This window comes from Chiloscyllium plagiosum, unplaced genomic scaffold, assembly GCF_037043375.1.
Source record: "Chiloscyllium plagiosum isolate Xiang-an unplaced genomic scaffold, Cpla_swu_hap1 HiC_scaffold_27, whole genome shotgun sequence".
Taxonomy (NCBI): domain Eukaryota; kingdom Metazoa; phylum Chordata; class Chondrichthyes; order Orectolobiformes; family Hemiscylliidae; genus Chiloscyllium; species Chiloscyllium plagiosum.
Genome location: NW_028270165.1, coordinates 5,280,927 through 5,299,296, shown reverse-complemented (window position 1 = coordinate 5,299,296; position 18,370 = coordinate 5,280,927). Strand labels below are relative to the sequence as shown.

The window sequence follows — 18,370 nt, the reverse complement described above, 5'->3', positions numbered from 1 at the left end:
ATCTTGGGTATTAAGAGAGGAAAGAATGTTCCACAGAAACTAGAATTGTGTGTTTTGATTTTCTATTGTGGACTGACAGCGATGACCTTTGCAACCTCTTTCCACAGGAATATTACAAGAGAAGAATTTGGAGGCAGAAATCTCAGACCAAACATCACATCGAAGTCTGACAGTCGCTTGATTCACCAGGACTTGGATATTGATGGCCTTGAAAACAAAGGGGAGAAGGTCTGTCTGCTTAGTTAGGTTTTAAATGTCAGTGTGACTGGAAACTCAGAGTCTCACATACCCACACACCAGAGTAGTGACTGGAACATGCTTTACAGACTGAATGAGAGTCCTCCAATTACCAGTTCACCAGTAACACCACACCTATGCTGTAAGTGTGAGCGAGTTTCAACTGATTGTTGAACCTGGAGAAATACGAGGACACCTGCACCATGGAGAAATCATGAAAATGCAGGGAGTGTAGGAACGGTTTCCCTTCCCCGCCTGCCCGATATTCATCAGCATTTATATACCGGGCAGCGGCCAATCACCTGCATTCAGCACAGGAAAGGCTTCACTCAGTCGCATCACCTCCTGGTCCACATTGTGGAGAAACTGCTCATCTGCCCTGTATGCTGAAGCAGATGAAGGACATTTTTTTTTATCCTGGATGGAGCATACTGCAGGTATACCTGAAATAGATACATTTGTCTCTGTCCCATTGAGTCTCCAGCACATGGCCAGGCACAATTGGTCTCTGTGTTTATTCTCCACATGAGCCTCCATCCACCCCTCTTCATTGCTCTCCCATCTCCCCTCCATCAGCATAAGGGTATCCCCCACTTTTCGAAAGTTCACTTTACACTACTTCACTTTTACAAAAGACCTACATTAATACCTGTTCTCACAAACCGAAAGAAATCGGAAGAGGATTGTCGCTTTTACAAAGAAAGGCATAATATAAATTAATTCATGGTAATTGCTTCTTCGCTTTAGGCCCATTTCAGCTTATGAAAGGAACACTCTACTTTCAAATAGTGGGGGAAAGCTGTATCAATACAATACAGCACAGTCACAGGCTCTTCTCACTTGGTTTAGGCATACACACCCCCTCAAGCCTGTGCTAATTCTTAATCCTTACTTAGACCTGCTATTTATTGCCCATGTGTGGTTTCTGTTCCTCTGTTCACCTCCCCTTCATGTGTCTATCAAGATACACCTTAAACATTGTTAAGATGCCTGCTTCCACTACCTCCACTGGCAGTGCGTTCCAGAAACCCACCACCCCTCTGTGTAAATTCCCCACCCCCACCACTTCTCCCCCAAACAGTCCCCCTTTCACCTTGAACCTGTGCCCTCTTTTAGTTGACTTTTCCACCCTGGAGGGAAAAAACGCCTCTGACTATCACAGAATCCCTCCAGCGTGGAAACAGACCATTCAGCCCAACAAGTCAACACCGGCCCTCCAAAGATTAACACATAGAGACCCGTTCCCTTACCCCTATTATCTACATTTACTCCTGACTAATGCACCAAACTTACACATCCCTGAACATTGGGGCAATTTACATACAGACAATCCAACTTAACCTGCCTCTCCCTGGACACTATGGGTAATTTAGCTTCGCTAATCCACCCTAACCTATACACGTTTGGATTGTAGGAGGAAGCCGGAGCACCCGGAGGAAGCCCACACAGACACGGGAGGTGGGGTGCAGGGACAATGTGCCAACTCCACACAGATAGTTGCCTGAGACTAAAATCGAATGCAGGTCCCTGGCACTGTGAGGCGTCAGTGCGAACCACTGAGCTACCTTGCCACCCCTGTCCAGCCAATCTGTGTGTCTCATCATTTTGTCGAGGTCTCCTCTCAGCCTCTGTTTTTCCAAAGAAAACAATCCAGGTTTATGCCTCCTCTGCTCGTAATGAGAGCCCTCCAGACTAGGCAATGTCCTGGTGAACCTTGTCTGTACCCTCTGCCAGAGCACCCACAACCTTCCAGTAGCACAGTGACCAGAACTGCACACAATATTCCGAATGTGGTCAGAATAAAGAGCTGTAACGTAACTCTTACACTCAAGGAACCGTGCTGTGTGCCTTCTTGACCACCGTGCCCACCTGCATTACCACTTCCACGGATCTATATGCCCAGATCCCTCTGTATGCCAGTGCTCCTATGTGTTCTGCCATTTATCATACAATTCTTATATTTCCTTCATCACTATTGAGGTTCACTTTAACTGTCTTTCTCTCTTCATCTCTTTTTCCCCCCTCCTCACCCCTCCACACATCAGCATATCATAAGACCATAGGAGCAGAAATTAGGCCATTCAGCCCATTGAGTCTGCTTCGCCATTCAATCATGGCTGATACGTTTCTCAACCCCATTCTCCCCGTAACCCTTAACCCCCTTGATACTCAAGAACCTATCTATCTCAGTCTTAAATATACTCAGTAACTTGGCCTCCGCAGCCTTCTGTGGCGGTGAATTCCATAGATTCACCACACTCTGGTTGAAGAAGTTTCTCTCCCCTCTGTTCTAAAGGATCTTCCCTTGACACGAAAGCTGAGCACTCAGGTTCTAGTCTGTCCTACAAATGGAAACACCTTCCCAACATCCACGCCGTTTATTATTCTGTAGGTTTCAATTAGATCCCCTCTCATCCTTCTGAACTCCATGAAGTATAAACCTAGAGTCCTCTAATGTTCTTCATATGTTAAATTTTTCATTCCTGGACCATTCTTGTGAACCTCCTCTGAACATGTTCCAGGGCCAGTACATCCTTCCTGAGATATGGGGCCCAAATCTACATACAGTACTCTAATTGTGGCCTGACCGGAGCCTCAGAAGTACATCCCTGCTTTTATATTCAAGTCTGATCAAAATAAATGCCTGCATTGCATTTGCCTTCCTAACCACTGACTCAACCTATAAGTTTACCTTGAGAGAATCCTGGAGTAGAATTCCATAGTCTGTCCCCATAATCTTTCTGTTCCTGAGTAGCAGCAGAGATTTACAGATACCTCGATTGTTTTCAGGGATACCAAGGGATCTTGGGAATTGCCAGTATCTTGGGAGGAGGCAGAGAGGAATGTGGTGTGGTCCTGTAAACTCCAGAACTTTCCAAACTCCCTGAGTCAGCAGTAACTCTTTCTGGACCAAGAAACAAAAGGGCCACTGAGAAACTGCTACATCAGAAGACCTCAGAAGCAGAAATGAGGCCATTCAGCTCATTGAGTCTGCTCCACCATTCAATCATTCTTACGTATCAAGGGTTACGGGGAGAATTGGGTTGAGAAACATATCAGCCATGATTGAATAGTGGAGCAGACTCAATGGGCTGAATGGCCTAATTTCTGGTAGTTAGTCATCCCTGGGTAGAAGGACGCAAAACAACAAGTTGTTTCCTGGGACCGATGAGCTAAGCGTTTAATAACCTCATGACAAAAGGACAATTAAGTTTGTCTGTGGAAGGAAGGCCCTGACGTAAAGGGGTTTTTTGCAGGAAAGGCTGTATCAAACAAACCACTAACCCTCGAGGATAAGAAGGTAAGCTACAGACCGGAGATCTCCAGAAGTGTGAGAAGGTGGTGTTAGAAACTAAAGAAGCATCACACCACAGATTTGAAAGCGAGGAGTCTCCACCAGAATGCAACTCCAGAAAGATGCAGCAGCAGTACTTGGAAGAAGAATGCTGCACTGAATCCCTGGATACTTCCAGAGACAAACTGTTGGTGGAAACTCAGTTAAATTCTGCCATCAATTGGGTGATAGCCAAGTTGTGAGTGAGGTTGAACTTGGTTACTTGAGTTTTATTTTTGGTTGCTGCATACAATAAAGTGTAAATCATTGTTTCAGCAGTTAATTGTGTGCAGTTTCTGAGTTAAGAGCCAAATTAAAGCGATTCACCCACAACCACAGTGAGAGGCTGGGATTCATGTTGACTCCATTGCTTTCAGCAGTACATCACGTCAATACTCTTATAAAGCGAAGGCTGACAGCACCACCTTTCTCAAACAGAGGAGAGTGTCGCCCAATAATCTATAAAATTAGCATGAAAAGTGGTGTAACCTGCTCTAGTGAGAAGAATAAATCCCCAACACTTTAAAATCAACAATCAGCAATTTATTTATCCAACTCTCATGGTGAACAAATGAACAAAACTATTAACAAACTGGATACAGGCCAGGAGCAGATGGGTGGCACTAGTTTAGTTAGGGATCATGGACTGGTTGGTCTGAAGTGTCTGTTTCCAGGCTGCATGACTCCATAGCACGGAATGAATGGGGATCCATCCCAAAGATGATAAAGGTTTCAAGCACCACCTTAGGCAAATGTGTGGACACCCCTCCAGATAACTGAGGGCAGTGGGACACTGAGGGTCAGTAGATCAGTCAGCCAGCCAGTTCTCTCCAGGAGACTTCTCTCTTAAGAAAGGAAGTGGTTTCCTGCCCCATCAGCCAGATTATCCAGTTTGGATTAGGTCCTATATTTCCAACAAAATAGGTAGACAGGGCAGTGTCTATAACAAATATGTTATTAAACTTGGAAGCGTGCTGAAGACATATACAAGGATGTTGCCAGGACTCAAGGGTCTGTGTAAAAGGGAGAGGTTGGACAAGCTAAGATATTTTTATTTAGAGCATTAGAGACTGACAGGGGCCCTTAGAGAAGTGAAGTGATCGTGAGAGGCATGGAGAGGGTGAATGCACTCAGACGTTTACCCCAGGGTTGGGGAAGTGAGAGCTAGAGGGCATCAGTTTAAGGTTAGAGGAAAAAGAATAAAAGGGAATGTGAGGGGCAACTTTTTTTTTTATGCAGACGGTGGTACACATATGGAATGAAATGCCAGCGGAAGTGGTTGAGGTGGGTACATTAACAATATTTATAAGGCATTTGGACAAATAAGTGGATAGGAAAGGTATGGAAGGAAATGGGCCAAGTGCAAGGAAATGGGCTTAGTGTTGATGGACAGTTTGGTTGGCATGGACCATGTTGGGCCGAAGGGCCTGTCTCCTGCTGTGGGACTCTATGATTCGTGTCTCTTTGTCGGTCCGACAGTTTTGAGTTTCCAAATGAACATCTTACTAAATCAGGCCGAATAAACTCCAATCTCATTCATCAACTCTGATGCGGAGGTGCTGGTATTGAATTGGGGTGGACAAGGTCAGAAGTCACATGGCACCAGATGAAGTGATGAAGGAGCAGCACTCATAAAAGAGCAATGCTCTTAAAGTTTGTGATTTCAAATAAACTTATTGCACTGTAACATGGTGTTGTGTGACTTCCGACTTCTTCAACTCTGGGTTTGTCTCAAACTTGACGGGATACTTTGTCCAACTCGGCATGTTTTATCAGTATCGCTTGGAGGAATTCTTTTTTTTAAAGATTAGATTCCCAACAGTATGGAAACAGGTCCTTTAGCCCAACAAGTCCACACTGGCCCTCCGCAGAGTAACCCAGCCAGACCCATTCCCCTATTCCTATTCCTCTACATTTACCCCTGACTAATGCACCACACCTACACATCCCAGAACACTATGGGACAATTTAGATGGGCCAATCCATCCTAACCTGTACACCTTTAGACCAGGGGAAGGAAACCGGAGCACTCAGAAGTAACCCATAGAGATGTGGGGGGGACATCGTGAAAGATACACACAGACTGTCATCCCGAGGGTGGAATTGAACCCAGGTCAGCATCGTGAGGCAGTGGTACTAACCACTGAGTCACCATACCACCCCTGAGCCACGTAGGTGGGCTTGGGGGGGTGGGGGCGGGGAGGGGATGGTGAGTCCAGCACAAAACAAAAAAAGCCCACTGCACCCACTGTCAGAATGGGCAAGAGGTTCAGCCTTGGGGGTGACCCACTGCAGCGTCACTGGTGGAATCTGATTGTTGGGTGCACTGGTGCCCCCGCTGGTGCCTCCGCAAGTTGCAGGACAATGTGAACCTCCGCCCGCAGTCGGGGCAGGCAAACGGCCTCTCCCCGGTGTGGACCCATTGATGGGCCAGCAGTTTGGAGGAGCGGGTGAACCCCTTTCCACACTCGGGGCAGCTGAATGGCCTTTCCCTGGTGTGGACCCGCCGGTGGGACAACAGGTCAGAGGAATTGCTGAAGGCCTTACCACACTCAGAGCAGGCGAAAGGCCTCTCCCCCGTGTGGATTCTCCGGTGTCTCAGTAGGTCGGAGGAATTGCTGAAGGCCTTCCCGCACTCTGGGCAGCTGAAGGGCCTCTCTCCCGTGTGGACCCGCTGATGGGCCAGCAGGTTGGAGGATTTACTGAAGGCCTTCCCGCACTCTGGGCAGCTGAAGGGCCTCTCCCCCGTGTGGACCTGCTGATGGGCCAGCAGGTTGGAGGAATTGCTGAAGGCCTTCCCGCACTCTGGGCAGCTGAAGGGCCTCTCCCCTGTGTGGACCCGCCGGTGCCTCAGCAGGTTGGAGGAGTCGCTGAAGGCCTTCCCGCACTCTGGGCAGCTGAATGGCCTCTCCCCCGTGTGGACTCGCCGGTGCTTCAGCAGGTCGGAGGAATTGCTAAAGGCTTTCCCGCACTCGTGGCAACTGAAAAGCCTCTCTCCTGCATGGATTCGCTGGTGGGTCTGGAGGTTGTCCACACAAGTGAACCCTTTCCCGCACACAGAGCAGTAAAACGTCCTCTCACCAGTCTGTATATGCTGGTGGGCCAGCAGGACACAGGAGCAAGTAAAGCCCTTCGCCCGCTTGGGGCAGGAGAACGGCCTCTTCCCAGTGTGATTGCACTGATGAGCCGCCAGGACAGATGGGACACGGAAGCCCTTCCCGCAGTTGCCACACTTCCATGGTTTCTCAACGGGGAGTGTTGCCTCAGGTTTCTCCATGGCCGAAGCTTCAGCTGCACACACACACACACACACACACACACACACACGCGTGTACAACCCCGCCGTGAATTCTTCTTTCCAGGCAGTAGAGTTGTTTCAGGCTCCACACTTAGTGCGCTGTAACAGTCGGGTCTTTCAACCAGTCCCCCGTACTCAAACAGGAAGCAAAAAGAAAGCTTTGCTCCTTCTCACAGAATCATAGTTGAAAATTGTTGCGGTCCTGATGGATTGAGTGACTGTCAGACATTGACGTGAAAGTGAGGAATGGAGACACTGGAGAGTCAGAGTCAAAAAATGCGTCGCTGGAAAAGCGCAGCACAGCAAGCAGCATCAGATAAGCAGGAAAATCAACATTTTGGACTTGAGCCCTTTATCTGTTGACTTTGAAACTTCTGTCTTCAGATAGTCTGTAAGAAAAGATTACAAAAATCATCACTGCCAGTCCGGTTAAGAATGAGACATCAAGGCATTGACACTGACACCAGAGATGTGGCAAATGTTAGTGGCAAGCCAGACTGATAAAGATATGTAGCACAGAAACAGACCCTTTGGTCTAATTCATCCGTGCCAACTAGATAACCTGACCTAATCTCGGCTGATTTGCCAGCATCTGGCCCATATCGTCTAAATCCTTCCTAATCGTATACCCATCCAGATGCCTTTTAATGTCATAATTGTACCAGCACCCACCACTTCCTCTGACAGCTCTTTCCTTAAACACGCCACTTTCTGCATGAAAGAATTATCCCTTAGGTTCCTTTGTTAAGTTCTTTTGCTTGAGCTTCTTACACTGCAATACGCCAACTTCTGTGAACAACCAAACTTTATTAAGTACAGTACAAGTTGTGGAGAAACTCTTCACACTCTTCGCAATGCTGGAACACAACAGTACCAAAAAAACAAACCCCTTAAACAAAGTAAAACTGAAACAGAGGCTTACAGTTGAAGTTAGAAGGGCAGAAGGAGACAGTATTAGCAGCCTTTCTCCAGACAGCCCACTGCTTAACTCACCCAAACAAGACTTCAGCTTTCAGGATTGACCACTCCCCTTTCATTGTAGAGGTCACTTCTAAAACATAAAAGCTTTGGCCTCAAGTCTCACCTGTTCACACATAACCAAAAATGCCTCTCAATACCGTTTTTCATCTCTGTACTAAACCAGTCGCTTCGGAGCTTGGGTCTTTTTACCACCCCTCTGAAAAAAAACCAAGGACACAGCATCCTTGAGAAGAAGGACCAGCTTTTAGAAAAAAGGACCAGCTTTGTGACAGAGGGATATAGGCCAAACACTGGCAGATGGGATTAGATTAGTTTGAGAACATAGCATGGAGTAGTTGGACTGAAGGGACTGTTTCTGTGCTGTTTGACTCGGTAACTGTTTTGCAATGGTCTGAAAACCATTTTCTTGCCTTCCCCCATAAACGTCCACTTCTTTGTTGTTCCAAAATCAGATGAACTCAGCCTTGAATATATTCAATGATCCCATAACAGCAGGAAGACATCCCCACTTCTGAACTCAATTCCTCTTGCTAATATACCACTTGCCTTCCTCATTGCTTGCTGCACCTATCTGACAACTGGCATTAACTGGTATGGTAGGACGCTGAGGCCCCTTTATACACATTCCTGATGAAGGGCTCGTGCCTGTAATGCTGACTCTCCTGCTCCTTGGATGCTGCCTCATCTGCTGTGCTTTTCGAGCACCACACTTTTTGACTCTGATCTCCAACATTTGCAGTCCTCACTTTCTCCACATCCCAATATATCACCATTTAAACAATGCATCTCCTTTCTGCTTTCCCTCCCCACCCCCCCCACAGGGAATGCTATCACTTCACATCGTGGTACTGCATTTTCCATGAGTTTGCCAACTGAGACACAGACCTGGCCAAACTTTTCCAGAATCTGTCCCCTCCATAAATTGAGATGAAGAGAGAGACACACACAATAAAGGTGTTTCTGATTAGTAGGAGGACCGCGCTCCTTCCGGTCCTCCAGGGCTTCCTATTGGCCCAACAATAGATCATGCGCAATTTCCGCGGACAGCCAGGAGCACGCGCAGGTTTTGCTGACACCGGCGAACATGCGCAGTGTGCGTTGTCACCGAGGAGCATGCGCAAGATGCTCTGTGAAGTTGCTGGTGTTACCGACAGGTTTTGTGCCCAAATGACAATCAGAGACAAGAAAGGCTGGAGCGACATTTTATATTTATCCTGCGGCTCCACATTTTATTCCTTTTGCATTTTATTTGACGACTCATCTTTTCCTCAGGGTAGGGGACTCCCAAACTGGAGGGCATAGGTTGAAGGTGAGAGGGGAAAGATTTAAAAGGGACCTAAGGAGTAGAAAAAAAGTGTGAAAGTTAATTCCCCTTAAGTGCCCTCTCCAAACCTGCACATCTTTGGATTGTGGGGAGAAACCGAGCACCAAAGGAATCCCACGCAGACACAGGGAGAATGTGCAAACTCCACTCAGACAGTTGCCCAAGACTGGGATCAAACCCGGGTCCCTGGTGCTATAAGACAGCAATGCCAGCCACTGAGCCTGTTCAGAAAAAGCAGCAATTGATTTATATTAGGGTGGGAGGGGAAAGGATAAAAAGGGACCTAAAGGGCAACTATTTTACGCAGCGGGTGGTGCGTGGATTGAATGAGCTCCCAGAGGAAGTGGTGGAGGCTGGTACAATTACAATATTCAAAAGGCATCTGGATGGTATATGAACAGGAAGGTTTGGAGGGATATGGGCCAAGAGCTGGCAAATGGGCCAAGATTAATTTAGGATATCCGACTGGCACGGAACAAACAGTTTGTTTCCATGTTCCACTACTCTATTTCTACATCGTCAGAACTGTTATGACACGGACTGCACCCCCCACTAATTTAAACCCAAAAAAGATTTACCCCATGTGATAATATGAAAATTCAAGAGGTAAGGAACTGTTTCTAAAAGTCACTATTTAAAGTTTTATTTAATGATCTCGGACTCTAACTTGCAAGTGTTTAAATCTGCTGGGATTTTTCGTACTGCCAAATCTATTCAAATCTGTCTAAACTAGTTCAAATCTCAGACAAAAGCCCTCAAATTTTACAACACTGGGTGCAACCTCCCCCACCTAATTTAAACCAGCAACAGAGAGAAGGTTTAACCCATGTGGTAATCTGTGAAAATTCAAGAACCAAGAAACTATTCCCAAAGGTCAGTATTTAAAGTTAAAATTAACAACTTTATTTATTAACGTCTAACGGAGAATAATTAATTAACAACAATTTACAACTCCTTTCTCTAACCTATCTTCTACCTTCCCCTGTATAATACCAGTCGAATAAAAACCCCTGATTAAGATTTACCGAAAGATTCAAACTTCAAGACCAGCCAGCTGTTAAATCTTCTCTTTGTACCTTCCTCTGTAGATTTGCTCTCCAGGTCGGTGTCGATGTTTTTTCTCTGTGCAGACTCCTTCTCTGGACAGGTACCTCTCAGAGTTCTCACTAGCAGCCTACATTTGTTGGTCTTTTGACAGTTCTCCTGTAACTGTTCAACTTTTTTTTTGATTTTGTACTCCAAAGCATCAAATCATTTCATTGGTGTTAATATTAGATTAGATTAAATTCCCTACTGTGCGGAACCAGGCCCTTCGGCCCAACCAGTCCACACCGAGCCTCCGAAGAGCAACTCACCCAGACCCATTTCCCTCTGACGAATGCACCTAACACTACGGGCAATATAGCATAGCCACTTCACCTGACCTGCACATCTTTGGACTGTGGGAGGAAACTGGAGCACCCAGAGCAAACCCACGCAGACACGGGGAGAATGTGCAAACTTCACACAGTCAGTCACCCAAGGCTGGAATCGACCCTGGTGGTGTGAGGCAGCAGTGCTAACCAATATTCTCAAAATACTAAATTCAAATTTGATTGGAATTCAGTATTTTGGGGCAAGATTTAAATCGATTGGCCAAAATTGAGTATGTTTTTGTCTCCAGGCAACCCAGCTGAGCTGTTTGACCAAATGTTAAATTGTTACCTTGTTCACAATGTTTGGTGCTATGTCAGGTGGTTCTGCTCGCTTTTCAACTCTCTTGAAGGTAGAATACACCTCTACACCTTCTAAGAGAACCAATTTTTCAAGACTAGGAATCGGCCATTCACCCCTAACAGGAGAAAGTGAGTACTGCAGATGCTGGATATTAGAGTCAAGAATGTGGTGCTGGAAAAGCACAGCAGGTCAGGCAACATCCGAGGAGCAGGAAAATTGACATTTTAGGCAAAAGCCTCATTCACCCCGAACAGCCTGTCCTCAACTGCACATAGTTCAATGCAAGTTTGAGAAAGATGGCTGCAGCTTTGTCTTAATATAAAATTGAACATGCGTTCAAACTTTAATGCTATTTCTGAATATATTATTTTAGCTATTCTCAATTTGAAAGATCAGCCATTTCTCGTGCACCCCCATCTCCCAGGCAGTGTCATCACCAACCATTTTCTCTCTCTCTTCTGAGAAGAGCTTGATACAGCGATCAAAGAGAGTTCGAGGCATGAGAAAGTTTAGTGGGAGTTGGAAGAGATACAGAATGGACAGGGTGACAGAGTGTGGGGCCATTGAGAGACTGGGGGGAACAGAGGGTGGTGGGGGCGGAAAGGAAAGACTTGGGGGTCAAAGGGTGGAGGAATAGAATGAAGGGGAGAGAGAGAAAATGGGGGGCAGAGAGTTGCGGGATGAGAGAGAATGGTTGGGGGCAGTGGGTGGGGAGAGAGACAGCACAATTCCCACCTTCCCCAGGACTGGGGCAGTGTCCCATGAACTGGAACCTACTCCTCCCACAGCAATCATTTCTCAATCCACATATGGCTAAAGCAGAAGATTTATATAATCCCTGCAGGCCATTTCACCTATCAAATTCACACCGACCTTCCACACAGCATCCCACCCAGACTCATCCACTTACCCTACAGCCCTGCAGTTCCCCATAGCTAACCCACTCTAACCTGCACATCCCTGGACACTTTAGCACAGCCGATCCATCCGAAACTGCAGATCCTTGGACTGTGGGAGGAAACCGGAGCACCCAGATGTAACCCGCGCATACAGAAGAGGGAGAACATACCAAATTTCACACAGACAGTCATGAGAAGGTGGAATCAAATCGCTTCTAACAATTCTCCCACACCTGTAAAACCCTGAGCACCATGGGTAATTTAGCAGGGCCAACCCACCCTCACCTGGGCAAAGATAAAAATCACATGACGCCAGTCCAACAGGTTTATTTGGAAGCACTAGCTTTTGGAGCACTGCTCCTTCATCAGGTTGTTGTGGAGTATAAGATCATAAGACACTGAGTTTACAGCAAAACATTACAGAGTCATGCCACTGAAATGATACATTGAAGAAACCTGGATTGTAAAGTCTTTCATCTTTTAGAATGAGTTGCTGGTGTCATTAATATGTAAATCCCAGAACTTCTTCTAAGGCTCAAGATAACTTAAGGTTTTATAAGAAAAGATGACAACTCAGCTCAGACAATGCATTAAAGGTGTGAGGCCAGAGTCTGTCTGTATCCCAGTTTTTGAGTCAGACTGGTTCTATTTCCAAAGTGGAATTTATAAAATATTCCATGTATTGTCTGCCTGCAGATTGTGCATTTTTTGAGCAAAATAGATGGTATGTGCAAATACAAATTCACCCCATAGACCTCGGTGTGTTTGTGTGTGCGCGCGCGCACACACATGAGAGAGAGAAAAAGTCTAGTTCCATACTGTATATCTCTATGTCTATTGCATAACAGATGCGTTATTTCTGTTGATGTAAATATTGTTATAAATCATAGCTGGGTACTAATACTTAGATGTAAGGGAGAGAGAATTCTTCAATCAGGGCACTATAAGAATCCTGGCAGACCCCTATTTCTAGTTTACTTGCCAATGAACAGACACAAGCACCTATTTAATTCTAACTTTTCACTTATTTTGTTATATTTTCTGGTATGATACTCTTTGTCTGGATGGTTTACAGGCTGGGAGATTGTGGATTGGACTTTGATTGACTGAATGATTTATTGTTCCAGAAGGTGTCAAAGGAGGTTAAAGCTTCAGCAGAAATGAAGCAGAGCTGAGAACAGACAACAACTGTGGGAACAGGGAGATCAATAGAGGACAAAGAAACCAGGACCTGAAATCCGAGCTGACACCACACTACCCTGTGATCAGTGCTTTGATTAGCAGTGTCAACCCTCTACCTTTACCTCGCTTCCCATTCGACTTGAATGCCACATCTCCCCTCAATATTTAGGATCCAATCCTTGTCATCCTGAAGCCATGTCTCTGTAAGGAGTCCCAGATCAAAACCTGGAGTGCAGGTTCATAGTTCCTTGAAGGTAGAGTCCCAGGTAGATATGACAGTGAAGGCAGCATTTGGTATGCTTTCCTTTATCGGTTACAGCACTGAGTAAAGGAGTTGGGAGGTAGGTGATTTTGCAGCTCTACAAGACATTGGTGAGGCCACATTTGGAATATTGTGTGCAACTCTGGTCTCCTGCCCATCAGAAGGACGGTGTGAAACTTGAAAGGGTTCAGAAAAGATTTACCAGCATGCTGCCAGGTTTGAAAAAAATTAGCTCTCGGGAGAGGCTGAATAGGCTGGGGCTGTTTTCCCTGGAGCGTCGGAGGCTGAGGGATGACCTTAGAGGCTTGTAAAATCATGAGAGGCATGGATAGGGTAAATAAACAAAGTCTTCTCCCTGGGGTGGGGGAGTGCAGAACTAAAGGTTTTGGGCGAACGGGGAAAGACATAAAAGAGCTCTAAGGGGAGCCTTTTCACACAGAGTAGTGCATATATGAAATGACCAGCCAGAGGAAGTGGTGGAGACTGGTATGATTACAGAATTTAAATGGCATTTGGATTGGTCTATAATAGAAGGGGTTCGAGGGATTATGGGGCCCAGGGCTGGCAAACAGATGAGATTAGGATAACTGATAGGCATGGAGAAATTGGACCGAAGGGTCTGTTTCTGTGCTGTACATCTCTATGACTCCAATATAAAAGGTTCAGGGGGATATAGGTTGAACACAGGCAGGTGGGTCCAGTTTAGTTTGAGAACATAGTCAGCATGGACTAGTTGGACTGAAGGGTCTGTTTCTGTAACTGACCTGTACTGGTCTTGCCTCCCCCATAACCATCACATCTTTGTTGTTCAAAAATCAGATAAACTCAGCCTTGGATATATTCAATTACGACCAAACTGCAGGAAGGGGTCCCCACTTCTCAACTCAATTCCTCTTACTAATATACCACTTGCCTTGCTCACTACTTGCTGCACCTGTCTGACAACTTGCATTGACTGGATTAGAAGGACGCAGAGGCCCCTTTGTTCATCCACACATCATTGCTGATGAAAGGCTCGAGCCTGAAATGTCAATTCTCCTGTATTTGCCATTGAAAAAAGACCTGGACTAACTTTCCCAGAGTCTGTCCCCTCCCTGGATTCACTTCGTTTCCCTTCAGTTCCTGCAAGTCAACAGCTCAACCCCGGAATGGAGAAGGGGGTGAGAAAAGAGTGTGCTGTACTCACAGATGTTGGAGAGAGGAAAGAAGTTGCAGTTGGGGTGAAGCTCAATCTTCGTTCATAGAGAGAGGAGCAGCAGCAGCAGCACCAGCAACTTCAAAAGTTAATTGTCCTACTTCCGCATCCAGACGATAGGTTTGCTGTGATTGGCAGGAGGATCAGTCTCCATCCGGTCCTCCAGAACTTCTCATTGGTCCATCAAAACAAGGTCACGGAGTGTTTCCGCTTGTTGTGTGAGCATGCGTAATGTCTTGTTGACACTGTGGAACATGCGCAGTGCGTTGCTGACACCGAGTAGCATGCGCTGTATGGAGACGTTGGCATTACTGCAGATTTTCAAAGTTAAAAATCACACAATGGCAGGTTATAGCCCAACAGGTTTATTTGGAATCACTAGTTTTCGAAGCGCTGCTCCTTCATCGGTTGGTTGTGGAGCAGAATCATAACACACAGACTTTATAGCAACAGGATTGCAGTGTAATGGAATGGAATATTAAACAACTTTAGCTTACCTCTACCATTTTTTAGAATGACCATGTTAGTTTTGATTCCTTCACATGTAAATCCCAGAACTTTTCAAAAGTTACGTTCTCAAGATAGCTTTTAACAATAGGTGTCATCTCAATCAGATAATGCATTGAAGGTTTTAAGTTAACGTCTGTCTGTGTTCCAATGTTAGGTCAGACGGATTCTATTTCTATCGTGGTATTAGAGAATCTTACGTGTATGAGTTTTTGAGCAAAATAAAATGCGATTCTGCAAGTACAAATTCAATCCACAAACTTTTATGTGTGTGCGTGTGTGTGTGCAGGAGAAACCGAGTGATCATGTGTGTGTGAGAGTGTGTAATGGGGTATAAGTCTGTGATAGGGTGTGTATGTGTGTGTGAGTGAGTGAGTGAGAGAGAGTGTAATGGGGTATAAGTCTGTGAGAGGGTGTGTGTGTGTGTGAGAGAGCGTATGTGTATGAGAGAGAGTCTGTGTGAGTGTGTTGGTTTGGAGGAGCATGTATTTGTGTGAATGCATGCTTGTGTGTGTGTGTGTGTGAGTGAGAGAGAGAGAGAGAGCAAGAGAGAGAGAGAGAGAGAATGCATAGTATAGTGGGGTCACCTGTAGTGTGACATGAACCCAAGGTACTAGTTGAGGCCATCTCCATGGGTACCGAACTTGGCTATCAGCCCCTGCTTGGCCAATTTGCATTTTTGCCTGTCCTGAAGTCTACCTTGGAGGATGGTCACCCGAAGGTCCAAGGCTGAATGTCCCAGACCGCTGTAGTGTTCCCTGACTGGGAGGGAACACTCCTGGCTGTTGATTGTTGTGCAGTGTCCATTCATCTGTTGCTGTAGCCTCTGCTTGGTCTCACCAATATACCAAGACTCAGGGCATCGTTGCCTGCAGCGTATGAGATAAAAAATGTTGGCTGAGTCACATGAGTACCTCCTGCACTCATGGTGGGTGGTGTCCTCACGTGTCATGGTGGTAATCGTGTCAACATTCTGATACGTCTTTCATCATCTGCCGTGACAGAGTTGTATTGTGTTGTCCTGAAGGCCAGGCAGTTTTCTGAGACCAATTATCTGTTTAAAGTTTGGCGGTTGATTGAAGGCGAGAAGTGGAGGCATGGGGAAAGTCTTGGCGAGGTGCTCATCCTCATCCATAATGTGTTGCAGGCTGTGAAGAATGTGGCGTGGTGTTTCGGCTCCTGAGAAGTACTGGACAACAAAGGGTACCATTTTGGTTGCAGCTCGTGTCTGTCTCCTAAAGGAAGTCATTACAGTTTCTTGCTGTGACACATTGGAACTGGGAGTTGATGAGTTGAACATTGTACCCCGTTCTTATGAGAGCATGCTTGTGTACTTCCAAGTGTCTGCCATGTTCCTCCTCACCTGAACAGATCCTATGTATGCGAAGGGCTTGTCCAGAGGGGATGGCTGTTTTAATATGTTTCATGAGAGAAGTGTAGCACTGTCAGGTTATCCGTGGTTTGCGGGTACAGAGAAGTGCTGAGATACCCATCCTTGATAGAGCTGCATATATTCAAAAATGAGACAAATACTAAAGAGTATTGTTGTTTCAGTGACTCCTTACCATGGGTCCAGAGGAAGAAATGTCATCAATATATCTGGTGTATAGTGTTGGTTGGAGGTCCTGTGCAGAAAAGAAGCCTTGTTCGAACCTGTGCTTGAAAATGTTGGCATACTGGGGTGGAAGTTTGGTCCCCATGGCTGTTCCATGTGTCTGGATGAAGAACTGGTTGCCAAAGGTGAAAATGTTGTGGTTGAGAATGAAGCGGATGAGTTGTAGGACAGTGCTCAGAGATTGGCAGTTGTTGGTATTGAGTACTGAGGCTGTTACCGTGATGCCATCATCGTGAGGAATGCTGGTGTAGAGTACTGACATGTCCATGGATTCAACTAGTCCGTGGGTGCTGAGCTTCTGGAAGGATTGGATCAGAAGTCTTGATGAATGCTGTCAGTTCACAGTTGTGTTCTTTGGTCAGATCAGCTGGTAGTTGCCTGTCGTGTTCCTGGTCAGTTGTTTGTACACTTCCTTGCAGAAGTCCATTTATTCCGAATTACTAAAAAACTGCATAAATCCATGTAAGATTCTGTAGCTCCCACTTTAGAAATAGAATCAGTCTGACCTAACATTGGGACACAGACAGACTTTAATTTCTCACTTTCAATTATCTGAGCTGAGATGACATCTATTGTTAAAAGCTATCTTAAGAATGTAAGTTTAAAAAAGTTCTGGGATTTACAAATAAAGGAACCGAAACTAACATGGTCATCCAAGATGCAAGCTCACCTGCACATCTTAGCACAGCTGATCCACCCTAAAGTGCAGATCTTTGGACTGTGGGAGGAAGCCAGACACCCTGAGGTCACCAACACAGACACAAGGGGGAGAACATGCCAAACGTCACACAGACAGTCACCCAAGGATGGAATCAAACCCAGGCTCCTGGCGTTATTAAGCAGCATTGCTAACCACTGAGCCACCATCCCACCCAGTGCTTTGAGGTTCTGCTTTGTCTTTGCAGCTTTTAACTTCTCATGCGCCCTCAGCAGAGGCTGTGTCCTGCTGACATCGTTGGACCACACCCATTGCACCTCCCTTTCCCACTTCTCCAGCCCAGAGCACAGTGGTTCCTGAATCCTGGCACCAGATTCTGATGCCTCTGTGCTTCTGCTGCCAACTGCAGAGAACGGAGGCAATCCCCGTCACTATTCTGTCCCTTACCTCCCCCTCCCTAACGTTATTCTTGCTCCTCCCACCGCACAGTTAGCTCCTCCCCCCTGCAGCCCTCTCTCAGATCACCTTTACCTGCCTGACCCGGGCTCACACCCCACTGACCCTGTCCACTGATCCCATCAGAAGGCTCTGTCCGGAGGGAAAGACCATCTCCCGGAATAAAAAACATCTGATTAACTTTCCGCCTTGCCTTCCCAGCGTGTCAGCAACCTGTCTTCCAGCTCCACCTCTCTGAGCTGAAGGTCCTCCAACATGTGTTTGCCCTGGATCACATCATCCAGAGCCTTCCACCTTTTGCAAATCGAAAGACAAGTCTCACCCTGCCCTCTCCAGTGTCTATTGTGTAACTGCTTAATCATTTCTAGTGGCCAAGCAGAGACTGATAGCCAAGTTTGGAACCCATGAGGTTGGCCTGCACCAGGACCTTTGGTTCATGTTACATTACAGGTGACCCCACTACACTGTACACATTCTGTCTCTCACACACAGCCATACATTCTCACATACTCACGCAGGCACTCTCTCAGATATACGTGCTCTCTCAGATGCACACACATGTACCCACCCACACTCTCACCCACACACACATCCTCTCACAGACTAATACTCCTGCAACTCTCACTTTACCAAGCATGCACACATGCAAACACACACTCTCTCAGCCAGATTCACGTGTATGCACACACTCACTCACTCTCATGCA

General features: G+C 46.2%; 1 protein-coding gene and 1 long non-coding RNA gene across 2 annotated transcripts in view; one reads left to right on the top strand and one right to left on the bottom strand.

Annotated features, from left to right (window-relative positions):
* Positions 1-2,206, top strand: part of LOC148142933 (uncharacterized) — a 29,239-nt gene extending 27,033 nt beyond the window's left edge. The window contains exon 3 of the long non-coding RNA XR_015751057.1: positions 108-2,206. This is a non-coding gene — a long non-coding RNA (uncharacterized LOC148142933). The remainder of the gene's footprint in view (positions 1-107) is intronic.
* A 2,522-nt stretch (positions 2,207-4,728) lies between these two features.
* The window catches only part of LOC148142932 (uncharacterized), a 98,425-nt gene continuing 84,783 nt past the window's right edge, over positions 4,729-18,370 (bottom strand). The window contains exon 3 of the mRNA XM_087975764.1: positions 4,729-6,938. Coding sequence (XP_087831890.1) covers positions 5,841-6,938 — 1,098 coding nt within the window. The 3' untranslated portion in view covers positions 4,729-5,840. The remainder of the gene's footprint in view (positions 6,939-18,370) is intronic.